The sequence below is a fragment of the Cebus imitator genome, unplaced genomic scaffold (assembly GCF_001604975.1).
Source record: "Cebus imitator isolate Cc_AM_T3 unplaced genomic scaffold, Cebus_imitator-1.0 Scaffold61, whole genome shotgun sequence".
NCBI classification, from domain to species: domain Eukaryota; kingdom Metazoa; phylum Chordata; class Mammalia; order Primates; family Cebidae; genus Cebus; species Cebus imitator.
This window is the reverse complement of record NW_016107376.1, coordinates 4,537,378-4,555,132: the sequence shown is the minus strand read 5'-3', so window position 1 is coordinate 4,555,132 and position 17,755 is coordinate 4,537,378. Positions and strand designations below refer to the sequence as shown.

The window sequence follows — 17,755 nt, the reverse complement described above, 5'->3', positions numbered from 1 at the left end:
GAACGGGAAGGCCAAAAGTCTAGAGGTGGACATGTGGAAGGCGAGGCAGCTGTGAGAGATTGAAGAAGAGATGAGAACAGGTCCCTAGAATCACCAAATTCACAGAGACAGAAAGTAGAATGGTGCTTACCACGGCCTGGGGAGAGGGAGCAATGGAGGAATTATTTTTAAGGGTTGGAGAGGTTGAGTTTGGGATGATGAAAAAGGCCTGGAGATGGGCAGTGATGATAGTTGCACAACCATATAAATATAATGTCACTGAACTGTACACTTCAAAATGGCTAAAATGATCAATTATATCAACTTGTATCTTACAATCATGATGATGATCATGATAATAAATATAAAACACATACACCTTTTTCGTGGAAAAATTAAGGAGCAAGGTCACCAAAAGCAAATACAAAGTCTGGCTCATCTAGGGTTTCTAGAGAAAGAGATGAGAAGCATTTACATTTTCTAAAAAGATGCATGTTTTCAACAAAGAAGAGCCAAACTTACATTCAGATAATGCCTAATATTTTTCTCCTTGAGGAAAAAATGGTTAAAAAATCTTGAACTGAGTTGAAATCAAAAGGTACACAAACCTCAAACTGTTTCAAAACAAGGAATAAATGAGAATGTGGCTTAGTCATGCAAAATTTAAAGACTGAGGAAGTCTCTGTCCAGAGGAAATTGATGGAGAAAAAAGTAGTGAAGGGATCATTTGAGATTACAGATAATGTCCTTTGTAATGTTTATAGTCAAAGGTAGAATCATAAGTGCTCTCTCTCCCGTGTTTTCTATGTAACAAAGTCAACAGTAAACTGGATGTTTTGCTAAAAGAACATTTTAGAATAGGCGCTTTGTTTAGCGAAGTCAGGGGTGGAGTGGCAAGAAAGGAATTGAAATAAAAATATGAGTGGAGCCCTGGAATATTACAAACAAAACAGACTTGAACTTCATGCTTGCGTTTGTTTATGCACTACCTGCATGTAAGTATTTATAGGTGACATTTTTCTTTCTGATTTTGCTTGCAGAGATTTTATTCTAAAGTATCTTCAAATCAAAATGGTTATTAAACACCATCTTTATAAGTTGTGTGTATAAGTGCTCCATTTGTTCTTATTTACTTTTATCTTAAAGTGACTTTAATAGATAAATGAAGAGGATTTAAAAAAATCATATAATTGGCCAGGCAAGGTTGGCTCATGCCTATAATATCAGCACTTTGGGAGGCCAAGATGCACGGATCACTTGAGCCTGGCCACATGTTAAAGACAAGCCTGGGCCACATGGCAGAACTCCCACTCTACAGAAAATACAAAAATTAGCCAGGCATGGTGGTGTGCACACCTATAGTCCCAGCTACTTGGGAGGCTGAGCTGAGGAGATTGCTTGAGCCCAGGAATCAGAAGTTGTAGTAAGCTATGATCATGCTGCTCTACTCCATCCTGGGCAACAGAGCAAGACCCTGTCTCAAAAAAAAAAAAAAGTCAATTCAAGAAAGAAGAAAATGAGATGATTATAAACCAGTCACTGGAGAAATTAGGTTTTATATTGATTTTCATGTTTGAAATAACAGGGAAGTGAAAGCTGAGTGGAGAGCTGTGAACACTCTTGAAAAGAAATGGAATGATTTTTCCTCTCTATCCAACCTCACTGCTGACATGGCAGACTTAGGAATAATTTAGGACTATTTTTAAAAAACGACTTTTTAAAGCTATGACTGACATACACAAAACAGCAGTACACATTTAATGTATACCATGTGATGACTTTGGAGGTTTTTTTTCCTACAAATTTCTTCAACAGAAACTCATAAGGATTTTAAACAACTATCAAAGATGCTCCATCATTACCTGTTTTTAATTTTTTTTTTGTTTTTTACTAAGAAGATCATTCAACTAAAACAAAAAAACATGAGACTAGAAGTATGAATAGAGAATTTTATATTCCATACGTTTTTAAATGCTATTAAAATACCAACATCGCCACAACAGTTTGTAAACATCTCTTTAGAAGAATTACTTTTCATTACATTATTCAGTCATTAAGACGGTCAAGGTCCTCAGGGGGTATGGTATTTGGAAAATAGTACACATTTAGTATATTTTAGCTAAATAAAGGAAGTTACCAGCAAGTATTTAAGGAACACCTATGCTACACCTCATCCTATGAAGGAAACGTGACACTTGGGTTTCACCCTTAATTGTGAGTTTGTATATTTCCAACACTGAGGGACTTTCTCTGTTATTCTGCGATGTATTTGTAATGGTTTTCTAGATCAAGTGATTAAGGACACTGCAGAACTGGAGGATACTTTGAATGGGAAGATTCATGTTCTGATAAGGAAGGGGAAGATTGTAAAGAACACTGTTGTCCTTTAAACAAATAGTGACATTGAGGAATGACAAATGAGGAAGACTAGGCTCTTCCTGGTTGTATTTCTGGCAAGGTGGACCAAGCAGAAAGGAAAAGGACCTTGTTTCCCTTCCAGTGCCTGTCCAGACTGTTATCAATACTTAGCAGGGATTGGTTGGACCTTCTTCCCCAACCAATAATGAAAACCAGGCTTCCCGACATGCACTTGAAACTGAAAGGAACTCAACACAAGGGTAGAAAACCCAGCGAAGACAGGGAGTTAGCTTGGGGGGTTAGCTTATGGATCACATTGGTAAGCTTCTTTGTTCAGCTAGTCTAATTCTCTTTTTTGCTTTAGCTCTCAATCTTTGGCCAATTTATCTTTGCACTGTGGTAAAGAAGATATTAATACTGTGTAATTCAAGTCTCAAGTCACCTTTCACTTCCCTCCAGGCAGCTTTGACTTCCCTGTTATTTCTAACATGAAAATCAATATAAATCCTAATTTCTCCAGTGACTGGTTTATAATCATCCAATTTTCTTCTTTCTTGAATAACACAGTATTAATATCTTTCGTTGTGTATTCCCTGCCCCCTACTTCATGGCTCATTGTCATTATGATTTAACAAAAGAAGGTATCATTTTGATGCCTTTTACTAAGGAAGAAACTCTCAGCTAAGATGGCCCTTCTTAAGATTTACTTGACTTCAAAAATATACTTAGCTCTTGACTTCAAATAATTTGCAGGCATTACCTTGTTGTTGCGTTCGATCCCAACGTAATCTGCCTCTTCTGGTATCATTACAAAGAGTTCAGCTTCATAGGCTCCTTCCCCTTCATTTCTCACATTTATTATGAGCATCAGGTGATTTTCATCTCCAATGATTACCTGATGCTTATCTCTAAAAATGATGTTTAAAAAGAAGTATTAGGTACTCTACTTCTTGGCTTCGTGAATATTTTATTTAAGGATTTATCGAAGAGCAAAAGAAAAATGGCAAATGCAAAATAAAGAAGACAGACCATCTTGAAGAGATGGTAGGAAGAGGCAAGAGAATCATCTCTGGGTAAAAAGGGTAGGAAAACATGCAGTAGTATGTTGGTAAATGTTTAACAACCAGTTCTTTAAAAAAAAAGTATTGATTTATAGCATTTTCAGATTCCAGTGGTGTAAATCCATGCACTGTGGTCAACTTCAAGCTACCAACATATTTAATAATCTACCAACAAAGCTCCTGCAAATTTAACATTTCACTTACAACCCAGAATGAAGCAGCTTCAGCATGTTACTGAAAACATACATTAGTAAGAAAACGGGCAATGGAATAAAAGGAAGAGAGATGGTTTGGAAAGTAAGAAGGAGAGATTAACACAAAGGAAATACTGAGAGGGAAGAAGTAGGCAGATACAATAAGATCTTAAATCACCAGTAGAGGATTTCAAGGTATTTTTAAAAGACGTAGTTCACTTAGAACTACAAATCAAACCAATATTTGGAAATGTCTATTCCACTTTTTCTTTTCTTTTTTTTTTTTTTTTAATTAATTTTTTAAAGCACAGAGAGACAAAGGAGAAGGAGAGAGAAATGGCTAACTCTCACACTGAGTGAGAGAAAGAAAAGCCTCTCTCAAACTGAGTGAGAAGGGTTTCCAGAGGGGGAAAACCAGAGGAGGAAAGCTCCTCTCACACTGAGTGAGAGAATCCAGAAAGATGGAATCCAGGCGAGGAAAGCAGCTTCCACGCTGAGTGGAAGGGAATATATAGAGAGAAAGACAGGAGAAGAGAGAAACCTTCCATGAGAGAGACAGTGTGTGGAAGCAGGACCCCAGAGGGGAAATTCGGGAGGGGAAAGAGAGCTCCCACTATGTGGGAGGGGATTCCAGAGAGCTAGAAATCCCCTATTCCACTTTTTAACCCTACTCAAAGTGATTGCATTTGAAGTTGATAAATTATGAAATTTGGGGGAGGAGCCTTTGAGAATTTACCAAGCAGATCCCAAACACTGGCAGTGAGATAGTTCCTGGGAGGGAAAGGAACACAAACCTGTTTATTGACCACAGGATGCTTTACATTTGAGTCTATGTCTTCCCATAACAGAACGCAGTGCAATTTCCAGTGCTGGAATGGGGGTGTCCACTCCTGGCAACTGTGCAGCCCTTTGATTCTTACTTGATTTTGTGACACCTTCTGCTTTACTCCAGAGAGTGCTATTTAAGTTTGTTTTTTCAGTAAGTTATAATTAATTTTGTTTTGAGTTTTAAGAATGCCTTTGAGTCATGGGGTGCTGAAAAAAAGTTTGGTTAAGGTGTAGATGGAACCTGCCTGTCAGAATCCTTCGTCTACTTGACTGAGGCAAGTAAATATAACCCAAGCCACCCCATCAACTTTTGTTCAGTTTACTTTCAACAAAAACATTTTTTTTTTTTTTGCTTTTGATGAAAGATGAAATGGCCCAGGCAAAATTTTAAGGTGTGTCATTTGACACCAATGAAAAATAACTGACCCAATCCACAGGCTAACCCAAAGTGTAGCCAAGCTGAAGAATTTCACACAGCATATTTTTTGGTAGTCGTTGGAAGTGTAGACTTTCTGCAGAGAACCTTTAAGTTACTACTTGTAATTCCATTAGATAGAATGCACATGTTTAGTTATTTAAACTTACGGTCTAGCTGACAGCTTCAAGTCAGGAACACACAGATTGTCTTCTCCACAGTCCACCAGAATGTGAGCCTGTGTTGTAGAAACACGCATCAGGAACAATCTAGGAAAACCTGAATCACATCCTTTTTCTTGAAAATTCTGAATGCTGCCACAAATGGAACCAGAGTTTTCCTCTCACTATGCATGACTCTACCCAAGCCAATGCCCTACATTTCACTGTGACCTCCCAATACAGGCTACTTTGCATGATAGCCCCATTCCAATGCACTCTGAAATATCTGCAGAGAATGCAACTCTGGCAATGTCATGAGGATTACAGGCTGTATTGCTTCCATTATAGCCACATTTTGAACAAATTAAATCTTGGTTGCACAAGAGGAAAGGCTTCCGAAAAATGCAATCATGCAGTGTTTCAGGAAACAGGGTAGGAAAACTCCCAATGTTCCATGTCTGCATCCAGAAATAAGAAGGAAAGGAGCTGGCTTTAGTCTTAAAGCCCTAAGAACAACACCCCAGAGAGCCTGCTTGAGCAAATGCTGTCAAAGACCGCCAAGGGCTTACCTGTTCACTAACAATGTTTTCTCTGTAGTAGTTCAATATTGGTTTCACTTCCAGGCCTTCTTTAAAGGTGGATTCATCCAAACTGTAATTCAAACTAATGTTGATTGGAGATAATTTATCTCGGAATTCAGTTTCATCCTAGGAAAAATAATCACAAACTCAACAGAGGCTCCATGAAATAGCTGCAAGATGTCAGTCTGCAAAAATCAGGCAACACTGGAATTTACTCAATGAAAGTGAATGATGAAACAATTATCTTTGCAGCAGGCTTAGATGCAGGCTGATTTATGTGGCATATAGTAGCCAGTATACTCAATATATGTGCAGTGATGAAATCATTTAGAGCTGTGGCTTCATTGAAATACGTTTCTGGAGCCAATCTTTGGGTTCTCCAGACCTTCAAGAGCTCACGCAGAATTGGTCAAGTTGCAAAGTAAAAGATTACATTCATATACCATAAATGTCACAAAAACCATCATGAATTTGGATTTTTGTTTCCATGTTGCTAGGATTTGTGAGTTCTCTGGGGCTCAGAAGAAGAAAACATCTTGATTCTCTTCCTCTCATCATCTTTTAAAACTCTTGCTTACATGAGTTTCAGAATGCCTTCAGGACATTTGAAGTTCTCTTGGAAAAAGAAACAGAACGCCTTTAGCGGGGAGGGGTAAGCACCAAACAGCAAGCACTAAACACACAGTGGATGTGTCACCCTTCAATTGTGTGCCAGTCAAGGGTCATATATCCAACTTTTCATTCTTGAGCGTGATTGTGAACCTGTGATCTTCCCTAGGGCGGCCCTTGCTAAGTAAGTCCCCTAATGGAAAAGAGAAATTGCGACAGTTATCACAACCTCACAGCTGCCAAGGTGAAGAAAGGTAATTGTGTTATAAACATTTTTACTTTTTAAATTTTGGTAGGTTTTGAAGTCACTGTAAAAATACACTACTTTAAAGAAGGTAAATTATAAATTACTTCTAATAAAAGCTTTGAATGCCTAAATGTTTTCCTGAGTTGGCTCCGAAATGTGCATTGATAAAATCTAACAAGACATACTCACATAGGAGAAAAATTCACATAAATTGTGTTCCACTTTTATGTTTTTTGGGGAGGAGGCGGGTAGAAATGAAAACCATGCGAGTTTAGAAGGCTATTATAAAGATTTTGTTCAAAATGAAAAGAAGCCTTAGAAATTAACAGCAACACATCATTAGGTTAGTTGAAGTCAGGGTCAAGAAGAGCTTATTTGACCTTAAAATAAAGTTTCCTGCTTTGAAAATGAAAACAGACGGATGGGGGTCTATGCAGACAAATATGATGGTTAAATGGAGAAGAATGGTTGGAATTTGGATATGAAGGTGAGAGACCAGAGGAGTCTTTCTGGAATACTTACTCGAAGGTAAATGATGAAATCCTGGCACTGGTGAGAAGATTTCTGCCGTTTTATCACAAGAGGGAAGACGCGATGAGCCTGATGGTTATCAAGGAAAAGCGTCCGTTTAATGGCCCCTTTCTGTTTCAGGGAATCTAATTGCACCTCTGCCATCAAGACTAAAGGACAGAAATAAAGTAGAGAAAAAGTATTCAGTGAACACGGTGCTCTATCAGAGAGATGAATTTCCATTTCAAGTTGCTTATTCAGGAAACATTTATTTTTCATAGTTGAGATCAAGCATGATAAATGAGCTGGAAAAATTTTATAATATACTCTCTAAGCTAAAAATGTTTTATAATGGTTTTATAAAAGTTGTTATTTTCCCTATAATTATATGTTCTTATAAATAATAGTATTACCAACTATTGAAGTAATATTTTTGTAGAAGATTCCATATATGCAACAGAAACCCTTGGTATTCATCAAGGTGCCTTCCATTTTATATGGTCTGTGCAGAGAAAATTTTACTGTTCAACTTTCTGAGTAGAGTATAAGAATATAAAAATGAAAACATGCTTACCTATTGTGTTCGAAATGCTCTGGCCTCTGACAGATGCACATACTCTCAAAGAAAAGCTATAGAAAATAATAGTTAGTAATTTATTGGTTAATAAAGTTTTGAATTTAAAGTAGAAAGCTTTCTTTATCTCATCCCAGATAATGAATATCATTTTCTCTATATATTTCTAATTATACACACACACATCCCTTCTACCACACACACACACACACACACACACACACACACACACACACACACCCACCCCTTCTCCCCCCCCCCACACCCCCTCTACCACACACACACACACACACACACACACACACACACACACACACACACCCACCCCTTCTACCAATTGGTCTCAACATTAATACAATTAACACAATTGACATTATTATTACATGGAAGGTAATATTGGAAGATAGTGCATGATATTAACTGATTTACTCAATTGCTTAATTAATTAGTTGTTGCTTTTATTCAATAAATACATGCAAGTATCTTCCGTGTACCAGGGAGGGAAAAATTAGGCAGCATGGCAAGAGGATAGCTAGAAGTAAAATCTGGAGGTGAGTAAGAATCTGGACCCACTTGAGGAAACTAAAGAAATTCAGTGTGGTTGGGGCACTGAGCAAGATGGCAAAGTTGGAGGGGAGGCTGGCTTGGTGGATCGGTGAGGAACCGGGCTTGAAAGTCATGCTAGAAAATGCATATTTAATCCTTAGAAGCATGGAGCACCATGGTATGCTTAACTGAAAACACCCACTCTGCAGGGAAGGAGATGACATTTGGCAGAACCTTGCTAGAGTTTGGGTAAGACTGGAGGTAGAGACGAGAAGAGGGAAGGGAGAAAGAGAAAGGAAGCTTAGCGTGGCTTTCTCAAGCTATGTAGGCACAACAATTCAGGCATAAAGATAATAATGAGAGGGCAGATGTCCATGTGAGACACTTTGGAGTTGTGCCTTCACTATCAATGTCCGCACTGGTTTATAGGATGACCACACTTGGCTTTGGTCTGTGGCCACAGATAGAACGAGAGATGGCTGACTTTGTTGAATGAATGTGCTCACCTTTCCCTGAAAAATTCCAAGCCCTAACAGCCATCACTAGAGATGGAGCCCTTTCACATTTCTAGGAAAGTGAAAATATAAGAAAATGCTTAAGTATGATTTAATGACAACCATAAACTTTTTACCAGTAAAACGCTATAGTATGATTTGAATATTTCTACAGAATTCAAAGGGAGTAAATAATCCCCAATCATACTTGAATTATGTGTCAGCTTCCTGTGTCAAATGTAATGAAAAAGTGTCACATCTGGGATTCATCTATCTACCGTGACCTCAGTCAATGTCTTCCCTCAGGGTAAATAATTTGCCACATACCATTAAGCCAAAAGTTTCCTGAAATGTCTATGCTATTACAAGTGTTTATTCCACTTCCCCAGAGAAATCACAGATTCCAACCCACTTCTGCTTCAATAAGAATTATTCAAGAAAGATGAATAGTTAATCACATCTTTCAATTCTGTAGTAAGTCTGGCTTTCAAAATTAGCATTTTCTGTGTCCAACTTTTTTGGAAGTATTTGAACAAGTATGTTCAAATCGGTCAATGATCTTTTTTCTATTCACCATTAACTGTGTAGACAAAGGTCATTAGCTTTTATAAAACAAATTCCTATTTGTAATGAAATCAACATATATACACTAAAATTATTTTGGATACAGTATTTTTTAATACAAACAATTCAAAAGCAATAAAAAAATTTTAATAAAGGAATAAAGTTCTAAGAACGAACATTTTTTCCTTATGTGTATGGTTGATAAATGATGTTGTCAGCTAAAAGGTTACTATTGATTTGTGTATTACATGTCAGTATGAATCTCTATTTCTTTCTTAATTCTCCCTTTTCAGTTAATGTTATCTGAATATCATTAACAACTGGATGACTTTAACTTTTTTTCATACTAGTTTAATATCAGTTACAATTTACTGAATTATCAATAATGGCACTCCAACCTAAACCTGCCAGTTCATAGATTACTTTAGTGGAAAAGTATCTGTCAAGTCATAATTTTTCAAGCACTCTCTCCTGATCTATAAAGAAAATTTCCAGACTATAGTAGTGGGTTGATGTATTCACTCTGAAGTTAGAAAAACATATATACTGTATTACACATAAACACACATACATGATGGGTCATACAGACCACAAAATTAGGGTAACTTGCAGGTCTATAGCTAATTACAAAGTATACTTGGGTCTTTAGGGAAAGCTATAAACTTTTATTAAATTAGAATTAAAATTTCAAACTAGAAATATTAGTCATTTTCAGTATGGCCCATTAGTCTAAATAGACTGATTGGAACAAAAAAAACCCATGAAATCAACACAGGTCCCTTATTACATAAATTCTAAATGAAGCTATTTGTGGACAGTGCTTTTGATATGGCCAGAAGGCAGGGCAATAGACTACATGATCCTCTGAGGCTAGTCCCAACCCAAGCATGGTTGGAATGATTCTGTGATGTGACTGTGCTCATAGCTGTCTATGATGAAGAGAAAATAAGATAAATGTGAAACATAATTTGAAAGTACAAAGAAATTTATTTTACGTTCTCATCAGTTTTCAATCCGATTTTGGTGACAGCAAATAGCAGGTTTCACATAGTCACTCAAATCTGACACTTTTTTAAAATCAGGTTTGACAGGTGGGTAGTTACGGACTTTTACATCTCTAAAATTAAGCTTTCCACCAAATAGTTTTTCTTTTTATAATTGGTTAGTCACCAATTATATTAATATTTATTGAGCTGGCTTTTTTTTTTCTTTTACTAACTTACAAATGCCAATAAAGATAGATACTTTCTAAAATTACACAGCTGTTTGAAAGACACAGAAATCCACATCGATGGAAGTGAAGAACTATTTGCCAAGTAGAGTTTATGTGATAGTTTTCAGATGTATGATATAAGGTAATATCAAATACAGACACAAATAACAGCAGAGAAAAAAAAACGGAGACTTTTCAATCATTTTGGAAAAACTAAGTATATTCCTAAAATAAAGAAAAAAGAAAATCAAAGAAACACATTCTAGACTGAACCAGCTGTTAACTTACTGTCTTCTGAGACTCTGAGGCACCATTCACACATTTTGCATGTGAAAATAAGACCTCTTTCAGAAAAATGTATGCAATAGAAACAAATATAATTGTAAAGGGATATACATTTGTCCACATAACAAATTGGACTTTATCTTGATAATATGACTAAATGCAGTAAGAAAACGGCTCATGAAAAGAAAAACATTGTCTTGTTAAATAGTAATATTCTTTCCATACAACCAAGCAGAACTCTTAATCTGTTAAAAAAGCAAAACATTTCAACCTTATAAAAATATCCATTAAACTAAAAACCCTTAGAAACAGTTATCTAGCTCAAAACAACAACATTTTATATCAGAGTGTACCACATGTGCTTAAAGGAATTCAGCCTAGAAGTCCATTCAGTTATGGAGGTGTGAACATGGGTCCATTTGGGGGAAACACTGAAGTTTTAATACTCATGAACAAGTAGCAGCTCTCACAGTTCATTGATTGCTCATTTAATCATGCAAGAGTAAGGAGAGATGCTGCTTTTCTCACCGATTTTTCAGATCAGGTTTTCATTATACTATTTTATGGTTTTAAACCATTTTAAAATGTGCCCAGGGCAATTCCCAACTCTTTTCAAAAGCAGTTAAAGAAGAGGACACTCTCAGCCACACTCCCCAGCAGCCAGCAATAGGATGTTTTTCAAAGAATTCTTCAGGGGCCTCTATGTCCCCACCCTCCACCCTCAAAAGCTGTCACTCCAGTATGAACTCCTGTCAAAAGGCCATCAACAACATGTTAAAATTGGCTGAAAATAACTTCTCTGGGTCAAGACTGGTTAGTTCTGCAATTCTGACATTCTCAGAAACCAAAAATACTGTTTGAGTTAGACCATATCTCCTGAAAAATAAGGGCAAAACATTAAACACCCCAAGCGTTTGTTGATCTTTCAGAGGATATACGCTGATGGTGTTAACCAACACAGTTACTTTTAACCCTTGAGGACCTCATACTAGGAAACAAAGTGGTATTTTCTTGAGCAGTGTTACAGTCAAGTTCCATCTTGTGCTTCCTCCAGATGGCTAACAAAATTCAGAAGGAACACTTTCAGAAGCTGTATCAGCCAGTTTCTGAAAGTCCAGGCAAAGCCTCATCATCAAGGCAAAAGGAATAATTCAATCCCTATTCTTATGACAGACACAAAAATACAGTTTATGGCACAAAAAATCTTTACTTTTAGAATGTGTTCCTTCTGTCTAGTTGTATATGTTAAGTTACAAAACTGGCATCTGTTGTCAGCACAGAAAACCTAGTAAACGAACCCAGTAAATTGATGAGTCAGGGGACATTGGCTGGGCACGGTGGCTCACGCCTGTAATCCCAGCACTTTGGGAGGCTGAGACAGGTAGATCACCTGAGGTCAGGAGCTTGAGACCAGCCTAACATAGTGAAACCCTGTCTCTACTAAAAATATAAAAATTAGCCAGGCATGGTGGTGGGTGCCTATAATCCCAGCTACTTGGGAGGCTTAAGACATGAGAATTGCTTGAATCTGGGAGACGGAGGTTGCAGTGAGCCAAGATTATGCCACTGCCCTCCAGCCTGGGTGACAAAGTGAGACTCCATCTCAAAAAAGAAAGAAAAGGAAGGAAGGAAGGAGGGAAGGAAGGAAGGAAGGAAGGAAGGGAGGGAGGGAGGGAGGGAGGGAAGGATATTATATGTGCCTGAAAAGCAGTATAGCAGTATCTATAAGCATATGCCAAAATGTAAGAGTCTAGATATTTTGTTATATTTTTACCTTGGCTTGTGTTTATTTTAGTATACCAAGAATCTAAAAGTGATCTCCAAGATCTGTTTCATTGGGAATTTCTCCAAATGTTTTTATACCTTTCATATCACCTAGAGACTGTAGATTAGAGAAGTAGCCTTTGAATGATAAGCCGATAGCCAAAGAACAGCACCATATCATAGGTTCTCTTGCAAGACTAATTCCTTGCCACTCAAACTTGGGCCACAGAACAGTAGCATCAGCATCTCCTGAAGCTTTTTTCTAGAAATGCAAAATCTAGGCATCACCCCAGACTTACTGAATCCAAACCTGTATTTTTCACAAGACACCCATGTGATGTGAATTCACATTGGAGTTTGAGAAGCCCTGGACTAACTCACCAGGCTGCGGAGGTCGTAGAGTCTGGAATCTGGCAAGTTTTATTTTCAAGATTGATAATCACTGGGTTCAGCAGAAGCTGGGCATCTACAGTCACAACCGGTCTTGCTCTGCAGGGAGAAAATGCAGGGTTTGTTTGAATAAACCACATAGGTGACAGGCAGGAAGAAGCCCACTTCATGCAGACTGAACTCCGCAGTAGACAGAATACTTTCAGAGGCCATTGGCAACGTTCTCAGCATTTGTGCTAAGAATTCTGCTGACTGCATGAACAGGTAGGCACCACACTCAGCCAATTACCTCAAAACACACCTGGAAGTACACAAACACAAAGAGTGCTATAAGTCTGTCAAGCAAAGTTGCATACACAAACCTAATTTCTTTACGAAGTGGGCCTCCAGTATTATGGCAATATTGCTATGAAATATTGCTCTCCTATCTGCTAGCGTTATCTATATCTGTATCTGATGAAATACATCATCTTACAGCCATTTGTATCCGTGAACACTTGAAGTTTGCAAATTTTGTTGCATCATTGATGATTTTTAAATTTCCATTGATAGTTTTCAAGTTGAGCTTTGCAAATTTAGCTAACACATGACGGTGGGTTTTCAGAATAATTCTGTACATCAGTCAGAGACGTGGTTCTCAATCCTGCCTGCACGATATAATCACCCAGAGAGCTTTAAAACAAATTCCATGCCCAGGCCCTGCCACACCAACTGATCCAGAACCTATGGTGTAAGGACCAGACACTGGAATTTTAAACTCTCCAGATGATTCTAATATGTAGCCAAATTTGAGGAGAGAGACTGATAGGGTGTAAGTAAACTCAATTTCAGCCAACTAGATGAGGGTAACAAAAGAAAAAAGTATGAATAAATCATGGGGGAAGGGAATGGAGCAGATTTTATAGCTTGGTTCCAAGATGTGACAGTTGGAAGCCAACGTCCCCAAATGACAGGGAGAAATGACGCCATGTTGGATAAGTTTTCCCCTACAAGAGGAAGGGCTACGTCTTGGGGCAGAATGGGTTTACAGTACTGCCTGAAACAATAAGCAGTGTACCTGCTGGGATTTCTCCTAAGTTCCTTCATGCTACTTGTCTGTATTTTGTTACATGATTTTGCTTTCAGTACTTTGTTAGTTTCAGCCCTTGGAAAAACAGATGATAAAACAGAACTAGATATGCAAAAGATGTATTGGGGTCAAACATCTATGAGGAAAAGTGGGAAGAGAGTGGAGGGGGCTGGGAGTTCTGATCCCTGGTAGGATCAAGGGAAGGACAGAGGACTAGAGAAGAAAGTTCTGGCCTGAGCAATGGAGAGTGCTTGAGCTAAATCTGCCCGTGAGAGGAGTTCCATGTCTTGCAAAAACAGGCCTGTATTTGTGTTCTTGTTGTTCCCGCTAATTGGCTGGGAGCAGCTCATGGAAAACACAGCCTTGGCATGAAAACTCATGGAAAACATGGCCTTGGCAGATTGGAAGCACAGCAACTGGGCTCTGTGTCCATTCTGCTCCAGCAGCTCTGAGTGGTGCACTCCATGGCCGCCGCAAACCCAAGCCCCATACTCCAGACAACTTGAGGGTTTCAACTGATTCTCTAGAACTTTAAGCAGGACATGGTTGGTACAAATCAACCCTCTTTGAGTTTGTCTTGGAACTGATGAAGAAGAACACCTCACCTATGTGAGGAAACCTAACCTTTGAACCTCTTTGGGAGCTGACTAGGTTAACACTGTACGCCTAGTACACCCTGGAATGCCCTTGGCCTTTTGTCTTGATATCCTGACCTAGTGTCTTGAATTCTCATAAAATTTTTTTTTTTCTTGAGATGTAGTCTTTCTCTGTTGCCCAAGCTGGAACGCAGTGGCACAATCTCTGGTCACTACAACCTCCACCACCTCTCGGGTCCAAGTGATTCTCGTGCCTCAGCCTCTTGAGTAGTTGGGATTACAGGCATGCGCCACTATGCCTGGCTACTTTTTGTATCTTTAGTAGAGATGGGGTTTTGCTGTGTTGGCCAGGCTGGTCTCAAACTCCAGACCTCAAGTGATCTGCCGGCCTCGGCCTTCCAAAGTGCTGGGATTATAGGCATGAGGCACTGTGTCCTGCCATAAAATGTTTTTTTTAAAAAAGCAGCTAAAGTTGAGCAACACCCCTCTCCCAGTTACTATTCTGTGTATGCCACATGCATATTCTCATTGAATCCTTTGAACAGAGGTAACCTTATAAATATTGTTATCCTTCATTTACAGATCAGAAATCTGAAACTCTGAAAGCGATAAGAACTTGCCCAAGATTACAAATCAGTGAGTATATGGAATGTCCAGGCTTGGAATCTATGGCTGTTGTATTTGAATTGTTTTCAATACTTGTCTTTGGAGGCTACCTACTCCTGGAATGTTCTATTCCTTAATAAGTGACCAGTTTGATTATAGAAGCCAGGATAAATAGTAACATTCTTCTACCCTGCACCCTTTATTTACAAGTGAACATTTCAATGCATTTCCAAAGCAAAGATAATAAATCAAATACGGTAACATCTAAAAAGTGGGTTGTTTTATAAGACTGCTTCAGTTTGTATCTTATTTCACATTATGTTCATAAAATCTGGAAGTTTGGTCATGCAATATGAAAGTAAGAATACAAAGGAAAGAAAGAGTGAGAGCAAAAGGTACCTCTAGACTTTAAAAAGAACATCTAAATATTCACCAGAATAAATTGCTGAAACGTGCTCCTTAAGGCAAAACTAACGAGAAACTGTATTTGAAACTATGAGAAAAACATTTGAATGCTACCAACTACGTACCTGTAAACAGCGACTTTTCCTGTTCCAAATGCACCCACAATCAAATCTTAAAAAGGCAAAAACACGAAACACAAGCATGAATCGTATAGAAACAGTTTACTAAGTTCATAATCATAAGTAGCACATAGAAGACCCCTACATGCCGACTGTATGAGACTCACAAAATTAGAAGAGGAAATCACACCTTTCTTAAGGCATTTTGGAAAGGATGTTGGAGTTTCATTATAACCAACTTGATAAAACAGCACTCAGTAGATCTCAAACCTTTCTGTGCTTAAGAAGGCCAATTTCTTTTTTCTTTTTTCTTTTTTTTTTTGAGATGGAGTCTCGTTCTGTCACCCAGGCTGGAGTGCAGTGGCGTGTCTCGGCTCACTGCAACCTCCGCCTCTGGGGTTCAAGCGATTCTCCTGCCTCAGCCTCCTGAGTAGCTGAGATTACAGGTGCTTGCCACGGCGCCTGGCTAATTTTTTGTATTTTTGGTAGAGATGGGGTTTCACCATGTTAGCCAGGATTGTCTCCATCTGCTGACCTAGTGATCCACCCAATTCAGCCTCCTAAAGTGTTGGGATTACAGGCGTGAGCCACCGCACCTGGCCACGAAGGCCAATTTCTAGAAACTCATCATCCCGTCACTTTCCTATCCTCCAAGTTCAAGGCACATACCCCCAGGAAGGAAAGGGGAAAAGTCACATGCTTAGTGTCTGCTAGGTACCAGGCTCATCACACATTTTTCATGTTATCTCTCTCACCAGCAAATACCCTATGAGGAAGGATTATTCACCCAGAAGTGCGACATTCTGATCGTCATTTTGACGCAACCGTTTGCTCTTTACAATTAGTATGGGTGGTGAGTATACTTTTGCAAAGCAATCAGTAGTATATAAAATAACTAACATATTGTAATAACCTTAAGTAACAACAGCAATGTTAACAAAAGCACAGGGAACAACACTCTATGCCAGATGTCCTTTTAAAGGATTTCCTTTAATTGATTTTTAACAAGAAGGTAGGAGATCTTTATTATTAGCACAATTTTGCAAATGAGTCAGTTGAGACTTAAGAAGTCTAAACTATACATTTCCTAACATTCACACAGGTAGGTAAGTGATGGAACTGAGTGATGGCAGTTGAGCAGTCCTGGACTAGGTAAGAGGGAATGCTCATAATTATTTCAGTGATTGGCTAACACAGAGGTCAAACTATCGACTAATCTCATTTACAATGGCTGTTCCTAGTAGAAGCAATCAAACACAATAAAACATGACAATGGCTAAATCTGCAGAGCAAAATTTAGATTCAAGAAAACTGGACCTCTATGGAAAAAACCTAAGTGTCCATCAACAGTAGATTGGATAAAGAACATGTCATACATAAACACCATGGCATATTATGTAGCCATAAAAATGAAGGAAATCATGTCCTTTGGAGCAGCATGGATGGAACTAGATGCCATCATCCTAAGTGAACTCAGAAACAGAAAATCAAATATTGGATGTTCTCACTTATAAGTGGGGGCTAAAACAATGAGTACACAGAGACATAAAGATGGTAATGATGGCCATTGGGGACTCCAAAAGGGTGGAAGCAGGGAGGGAGATAAAGGTTGAAGAATTACCCACTGAGTCCAGTGTTCAATGTCTGAGTGATGAGTACACTATAAACCTAAACCCCTTTATGCAATATACCCATGTAACAAACATGCACATGTACCCACTGAATCTAAAATAAATTTAAAAAGAGAAAAAGAAACCTGGACTTGGTAGAAACAAAGGCCACAGAAGAAGACGTAACTGTTGAAACTATAATTGGTTAATTCTAGCAGAATAGGAATGAAAATAGAAAAACAAAAAACAAAGGAAGAGGAAGGTCCTATTTGGCCATTCCATATGGAAAACAAATTCAGGAATTAAATTGGTGTAATGGAATTTGCACAGAAAAATGACTTATAGCCTTGGTGCTCACCTTTTGTATATATGATGCTGTGTGTCAACTTGACTGGATTGAAGAATGCAAAGTATTGTTCATTGGTGTGTCTGTGAGGGTGTTGCCAAAGGAGATTAACATTTGAGTCACTGGACGGGGAAAGGCAGACCCAACCTTAATCTGGTGGGCACCATTTAATCAGCTGCCAGCGCAGCCAGAATACAAGCAGGCAGAGGAACGAGGAACAACTAGACTGGT

General features: G+C 38.4%; 1 protein-coding gene across 1 annotated transcript in view; it reads right to left on the bottom strand.

Annotated features, from left to right (window-relative positions):
* ITGA8 (integrin subunit alpha 8) overlaps positions 1 to 17,755 on the bottom strand; it is a 187,320-nt gene that overhangs the window by 77,301 nt on the left and 92,264 nt on the right. The window contains exons 14-20 of the mRNA XM_037739048.1: positions 15,575 to 15,620; positions 12,765 to 12,872; positions 7,518 to 7,573; positions 6,956 to 7,113; positions 5,566 to 5,703; positions 5,006 to 5,073; positions 3,098 to 3,245 (exon numbers count right to left, since the gene is read on the bottom strand). Of these exons, the coding sequence (XP_037594976.1) occupies positions 3,098 to 3,245; positions 5,006 to 5,073; positions 5,566 to 5,703; positions 6,956 to 7,113; positions 7,518 to 7,573; positions 12,765 to 12,872; positions 15,575 to 15,620 (722 nt within the window). The remainder of the gene's footprint in view (positions 1 to 3,097; positions 3,246 to 5,005; positions 5,074 to 5,565; positions 5,704 to 6,955; positions 7,114 to 7,517; positions 7,574 to 12,764; positions 12,873 to 15,574; positions 15,621 to 17,755) is intronic.